This window comes from Dasypus novemcinctus, chromosome 30, assembly GCF_030445035.2.
Source record: "Dasypus novemcinctus isolate mDasNov1 chromosome 30, mDasNov1.1.hap2, whole genome shotgun sequence".
Classification (NCBI taxonomy): Eukaryota; Metazoa; Chordata; class Mammalia; order Cingulata; family Dasypodidae; genus Dasypus; species Dasypus novemcinctus.
Window position 1 is genome coordinate 39,007,708 of NC_080702.1, and position 7,342 is coordinate 39,015,049.

A 7,342-nucleotide genomic window follows, 5' to 3' on the forward strand; every position below is an offset into this window, starting at 1 on the left:
TTTACATGTATGGAACCTTTCATTATTGAAAATCCAGGCAGTTGTTTCTGCCTTCAATACTGATTCCAGGAAATAAAATAAGAAAGATCACATGATGTAAAATAATAAAAAAAAAAAGAAACAGGTGTTCTTTATAGAAAAAAAAATTACAGAAATAGAGTTCTGATATGAGTCAAATAACAGATTATATCTCTATTCACTTACAAAGATTTTATATTTGTATCTCCCAATTTTTGGCCTCTATTAATCATGAGCAATTTTCTAAACTTGGGAAAAGAATCCTTTTATAGAGAGAATGTGTCTCAGCTTTTTAAAGGCCTGCTTTATGTCCTTATTTCTAAGACTGTAGATAAAGGGGTTCAGCATAGGAATGACCACCGTGTACATCACTGAAGCTATTGCATTTGTCCTTGAGTTTTGGGAAGCAGTAGAGCTAAGATGCACTCCAAGACCTGTACCATAAAACAAGGTCACCACTGAGAGGTGAGACCCACAGGTAGAAAATGCTTTATGCTTGCCCTCAGTTGTTGAAATTCTCAAAATGGAGGATATAATTTTAGAGTAAGAGAAAAGGATCCCAGTGAGTGGAATAAAACCCAGAAGTCCAGATGCAAAATACATCACTAGGTCATTTAGGAAGGTGTCAGAACAAGCAAGTCGGATTATCTGATTAAGTTCACAGAAAAAGTGGGGGATTTCCAACTTTGTACAAAAAGACAATCGCAAAACCATTAGGCATTGTAAAAGGGAATACAAAACACTGAATAACCAGGATGCCAGTAGCAGGAGGCCACAGAGCCGGGGGTTCATGATGACCATATAGTGCAGTGGTTGACAGATGGCCACGAAGCGGTCATAGGCCATCACAGTCAAGAGGGCGGTATCTATTTGTCCAAAAAGTATGTACAAAAATATCTGGCTGATGCAGTTTTCAAAAGTTATGATTTTTCTTTCTGTCTGGATGTTCAACAGCATCTTTGGGACAGTGGTGGAGGTGAAACAGATATCTGTAAAAGACAGGTTAGAGAGGAAGATGTACATGGGTGTGTGGAGGTGGGAGTCTGAGATGATGGCCAGGATGATGAGCAGGTTCCCTGTGAGGGTAACCAGGTACATCAACAGGAACAGTCCAAAGAGGAGGGGCTGCACTCCTGTATCTTCTGACAGCCCCAGAAGTACAAATTCTAAGACAAATGTTTGGTTTTCTGTTTCCATGTAGATGATGGAATTCCTGGAAGAGATATCAGAATAATGCAAATTTAGCCACGAACAGAAATCATAAAAATATAATAAATGTAATGATTTGTTTTGTAAGCAAATTAAGATTATATTTTTATACATAACAAGAGGCAAATCACTTAAGCAGAGGATTTCAATAGTTTATGTAGATATTGCTCTCTCAAGAACATGGAGAATAAATCCCCAATCTGAAGTGTGGGCTTCAACTAGTGGCTTCATTGCAAAGGTGATATATGGAAAGGCTTATAAATAAGGAACTTTATACTGAAGGGACTTCAAAACACTGTTGATCAACCTAAACATCAAGAATGATAAGTCGTACTGGTAAGCTGCACCCTGGATACAATGTGATAAAATGGAATTTTATCTCTGGTGTCTTCCTCAAAAAACATCAGATCATCAGAAAACTGTAATTGAGGGATACTTTACAATACCCCTGACCTCCACTCCTCAAAAGTATCCAGGTCATCAAAAATGAGGAGCACCTGAGAAGCTATCTCAGTCACAAAGAGATTAAGAATTTATGACAAGTAACTACAAGGAATTATTTTGGATGGGTGATGTGAAGAACAGAGAAAGATGGTGAGAAGTTCTCAGAAGCTATCTCTAAAATCCTTGCAATTTTTCTGTAAATCTAACACTGTTCTAATAGAGTAAATTTATTACTCTATTACTCCTGAAACATTGAATTTCAAGATTCAATCCAGATACAATGAAATGACATGTACAAGAATAGCACATTGTTCTAATTCTCACATTCTTCATCAATTGAATCACAACAGTGACACTGATTTCATAAAGTAACTGAAAATAATTAAATAAAATAATGAATATATAATGACAAGCATTGTGCCTAGATTTAAAAGCCACTATTTTAAACATTATGATTCAATCACACACAGATTCACTCCCCACACCTTTCCCAAATCAACTGTGCAATTTTTCATCCCTCATCATCAATGTGGGGTATTAACAACAGTGATAGTCACATTGGCCCAGAAGGAACTTAACTTAGGGCAATTTTCATGATCATTACACATCTCTAAGCCAGCACTGACTTTCCAATTAATCCAAACATAAATATCTATCTTGTGGACAAAACTCAAGGATCTCTATTATCTGGCTGTTGCCAACCTAGCCAGGCTCATTTTCCCCTTTTTACATTCCTGCCCTCATTTTTCATCCAAACTCAAGAACTATTTTAAAACCTCACCAAATCTTGCACATATCCTATTGTTATATTGATTGCACATTTGTGTCCCTATTGCCTTGGTTTACTTCTACCACTTTCTCCTCCTGGAATTACTCCAAATCCTCCCTCAAAGCACAGTACAATCATTAGCTCCCTTGTTAAGCCTTCCCTAGTCTCCACGGGATGAGACCATACTTTTCGACCCAGTAAACCAGAATTTCAGAGCCATGTCTAAATATTGGATATACTCATTTCTATGTCAATTACCCCATTTGGATACAATTTCTTTAATATGAAGAACAAAATATTATCCATTTCTTTATTCCAAAAAAAATATTTAGACCTTTTTATGAAGTAACTGACTACTAAACATTTGTTGAATGACCAAAGGAAAAAAAAATGAATGAAGGGGAAGCAGCTGTGGCTTAATCAGCTGGGCTCCCATCTCCAATATGCGAGGCCCTGGTTTTGCATCCCAGGGCCTCTTTGTGAAGGCAGGTTTACCTACACATGGCAGAGAGCCACCTGGCCAGCAGAGCACTTGCTCAGCAAGGTGACACAATAACAAGTAAAAGGGAGACAAGCAAAAACACAGAAGATTGTGCAGCAAACGGAGAGAGAGATCAGAGCAAGTGAGCTGAATGGGTTGAGGGGAAATAAATTAAATAAATATTGACACAGAAGAATGCATAGCAAATGGACACAGAGAGCAGATAGCATGCAAAAAACACAGGGGGGAGGGTATTAAAAAAAAGAAAGAATGCAATGAAAAATACTTTCAACAATTGTAGAGAAGGAAGAATGAGTGAATCAAGGAAAAATGCTGCTGAGAGAGAGACAACCCAAGTGTGAGAGCTAAGGCTAAGGGAGGCAACTTGGTAAAAAGAGATATCTAGTGTATCCACTATTTCCACTATGACATTTTAATTGGGATGGTGTATGTTAAGTTTTCCTTACAGGCATTATCTGTTGATTCACTAAAAGTTACTAGAAAAAAATGGGATCATGGACCCAAAATACATTCCCCAGCACCTGTGAAATTCTGTAACTCACTTTGAAATTATCGAGGCAGGGTCTGAGTTCACAAATGTAGATTCTTGTGTGAATTATGGATGAAGTTGGAAGTTCTGCTCTCAGGAAGAAAAGAGAGATGGAATCACTCATGAGGTTTCTAGAAGACAAATTGTGTTTTTGCTTCATCAGAGATTAGAAAAATATATTTGATATAGGGAAGGGGAATCTTTTAGAGTTTACAAGCAATTAGGGATTCCATTCCCAAGAGCCACATTAGTGAAATATTCTTTTGTCTCAATATTCCCTGTGATATTTAGTCATCTGGAGGGAAGAAAGAAAATTGTAAGGAAAACTTTTGAAATTTTGACCTATTTGACAGCTTTGGAACTCCATTTCCTCTCTTATCCCAGTGGACACCTACTTCCCAGGAGGTCATATCTCTTTAGGTCAGTCTCTAGTTTTGCCAGGTTTCCGAAAATGATTTCCCTATTTCTATTTCTGGAGAAAGATTCTGGATAGACTAAAATTTCTTGGGTTTCCAAACCGTCTCCTCTGAAGTTTCTGCTTATAAACGGAACCACCATTTCTCAAGAGGATTTCCTCTTGACCAATTGCTTCTTCTCTCCCATAATTACCAATATCTGTTCAACTCATACAATATATTGTTTTCTCAGACATTCGATGAATATTCATTCAGCAATATGATATGGTAAAGCTTCAACTACTATCTGGCAGTGAAGAGAAGAATAAGGTACTGTGTTTCCCTGCCAAACAGTTCAGAGTCTAAACAAGCCAAGAGAGAAGTGTGCAAATATAACACCCTAAGGGGTTTCAGTTGTCCTGGTGAATTCTACTTCTTTATGAATGAAGGTTGGATTTTCTAATTCTTCCTTTATGCTCCTGGGATTTTGATAGGGATTACATTAAACTTACAGATCACTATAAGTAGTATTGGCATTTTTTTTAAAGTTTTATTCATACACCATAGAATCTTTCCATAGTGTACAATCTGTGACTGTTTAATCATATAATTTCGCATTCATCACCACAATAACTTTTAGAATATTTGCAGTAATACAAAAGAAAAATACCCTACCCTTTCTAACCCCATTTTAATGATTCTTAGTATTGTTATGGTACATTTGTTACAACTAATGAAAATATTAAAATACTACTATTACCTATTGTTGGATTTTTTTTTGTATTTGTCTTTTTAAAGAAGCTTTACGTTTCAAAAAAGTTACAATAAAAAAACAACAACCAGGAGATTCTCATCTGTCCACCACCTCCCCCTCCCACACTTCTCCATATTAACATCATCTTTCATTAATGTGGTACATTTGTTACAATTGATGAACACATATAGCAGCATTGTTACTAAATATGAACTATAGTTTATATTATAGTTTTTACTCTGCTCCACACAATTTTGAAGATTATGACAAAATATATAATGGCCTGTATCTATCACTGAAATGTCATGCAGGACAATCCAGTGTCCCAAAATGCCTCAAAGCTACGCCTTTTATTCCGTCCCATTCCCATCAGAATCTCTGGTGGCCACAGCCATTACATCAATGATAAAAGTTCATCCTTTGCTAGAATAGTAGTAAGTCTATAATAGAATAATACCAAGTCTATTTTAGACCATTGTCCATTCCCCAAACTTGAGGATATTGTGATAGTGATACTGACTCTTTCTAACTGAGCAGGTGCTTAGGTCCCATGGGACAGAAGGATGGAACTATCTTGCTTGCAGTTGTTGACAATCTGTGATTCTTTAAATGGACATTTTCCCTCTTTAGTTTTCCTGGATGAATTCTGTGAACTGGAGAGTAGTAATGTAACTCTGCTGAGATTCAGGGCTCACCTGGCACATGAAAAGACCAAAGATTTGTCTTTGGGACCTATATTTTAAAAGTATAATGCTTATTATAGGATCAAATAATAGGGGTAGGAAAGCCATGTGTATGGAAACTAGAAATGTGTCAAAGCCTGTTACACTGGGGAGCATAATCCAGAGTAAGGCCGACTGAGATGGTGCTGAATTCTTGTGTTTGCCTGTATTGTTTATAGTGTCTGGATGTCTAAAGCACTCAGGAATCCCACTGAGACACCGTTTACTCTGGCAACTAAAGAGATCCTGTTAAGACATGAATAAGTGGAACCTATGAATGATCTGCTGACTCATATTGAAAACTCTTAGCCATAAAAATTTAATTGTTCTGAACATTTCCCACATTTGCCCAAGGTCTCTTTATGGGGAATATGGGAATGTCCTATAACTTCTCTGTGACTTTTCTGTATTGTGAATTTTCTTTGAAAATAAAGTTTTATAAAGGGAACTGGAGGCATATAAGGCATATAAGGAAGAAATTGTTACTGTACATATAAAGCATCAAATCTTACCGTGATGAAATACAGTGTCTGAAAAATATTATTTTGATTTTTAAAATTCTTTTGATTTTATTTATTTTTAAAAATATTTCAGTTTCTTTTTTATTTTATATGTTTTATTGGCTTTGGTTTTGGTGGGGATTTGGATCACAGAAGTGTCACATATGTGGCAGGGAAGATCACTAATGGGGGTGTAGGTAATGGGGGGGTATAAGGAAGGCAGAGACGTGAGCATGCCTCTAATGCATATCAATATGCTCCAGTGTTCAAGGCTCATTGTCTTGGTGTCTGGAGACCCACATATTCACCAAAAGAATATTTAATTCCCACCCTAGGGAGTACTGCTACATTCTTTAATAAAACTTCAAGCATTCCCTGATTACAAGGGCAGCGCCTAGTGATGGAAGACCTACAATTTTTCCTGGACTCTGATATTGATTATTGTAATTTTGAACATTTTCTGGTGAAATTGGAACATAGCATAGTATTAGAAACTGGCTAAGTGTTACCTACTCAAAACCTCCATTTTGCTCAAATGTGGCCTCCCTGTAAGACATACTTAGTGTATAAATGCACTACCTCCCCCAACCCATGGTATAGGACTCGACTCCCAGAGATGAGCCTCCATGGAACTCAGATATTAATTCCAAGCACTGAAGAGCATTGGCATCTTAATAATTTTAATTTTTCCTGTCCATGATCACAGGTTGTCTTTCCATTTACTTAGGTGTGTGGTTTTTGTTTTTGTTTTTTTTTAATTTCTTGCAGGAGTATTTTGTAGCTTTCAGTATATGTCTTTCATTTCTTTAGGTAAAACAATTTCTAGTTATTTTATTTGTTTACATATTATTGTGAATTAAAAAAAAATTTCTACTTGGGAATATTATTTGGTAGTGAATGCAATACAACTCATTCTTGTGTGTTAATCTCATGGCTTGCATTTTGCTATATTTAATATGAGTTCTAGAAATTTCCTTGTGGAAGTTTGGTTACTTTCTATATAAAGGATCATGTCATCACTGAATTCAAATTGTTTCCTTCTTCCTGTCCAATTTAGATGCATTTTTAAAAGGATTAGTGCATAATTTCTTTGACAGTTATTTCCACTACAATACTGTGTAGCAAGAATGAAAGCAGATATGCTTGTCTTGCAGCAGTACTCATGGGGAAATTTTTCACTTTTTCAGCATTGAGTATAGGATTAGGTGTATATATATACACATTTTTTTATATGTTTGTGTATATAAAATATGAACATATATATATATGTGACTTTTAACATATTGAAGACTTTACCCATCATTCTTATTTTTTCTGAGCATTTTTATTGTGAAAGTTCATTGGATTCTGTCTAATGCAATTTCTGAATGAACAGAGGTTTTCAAGTGATTTTCCCCTTGATTACGCTATTTGTTCTACTTTTCTCATTGATTTCATTAAGTTGAAAACCCTTGCATCCTGGGATAAATATTGTTTGGTCAGGGAGGACAATTATTTCAA

General features: G+C 36.0%; 1 protein-coding gene across 1 annotated transcript; it reads right to left on the reverse strand.

Moving 5' to 3' along the window:
• Positions 1–261: 261 nt before the first annotated feature.
• On the reverse strand, positions 262–1,215 carry LOC131276814 (olfactory receptor 7A17-like). Its single transcript, XM_058290388.1, has one exon. It carries the CDS (start codon positions 1,213–1,215, stop codon positions 262–264), a length of 954 nt encoding a protein of 317 aa, XP_058146371.1.
• Positions 1,216–7,342: the final 6,127 nt, after the last annotated feature.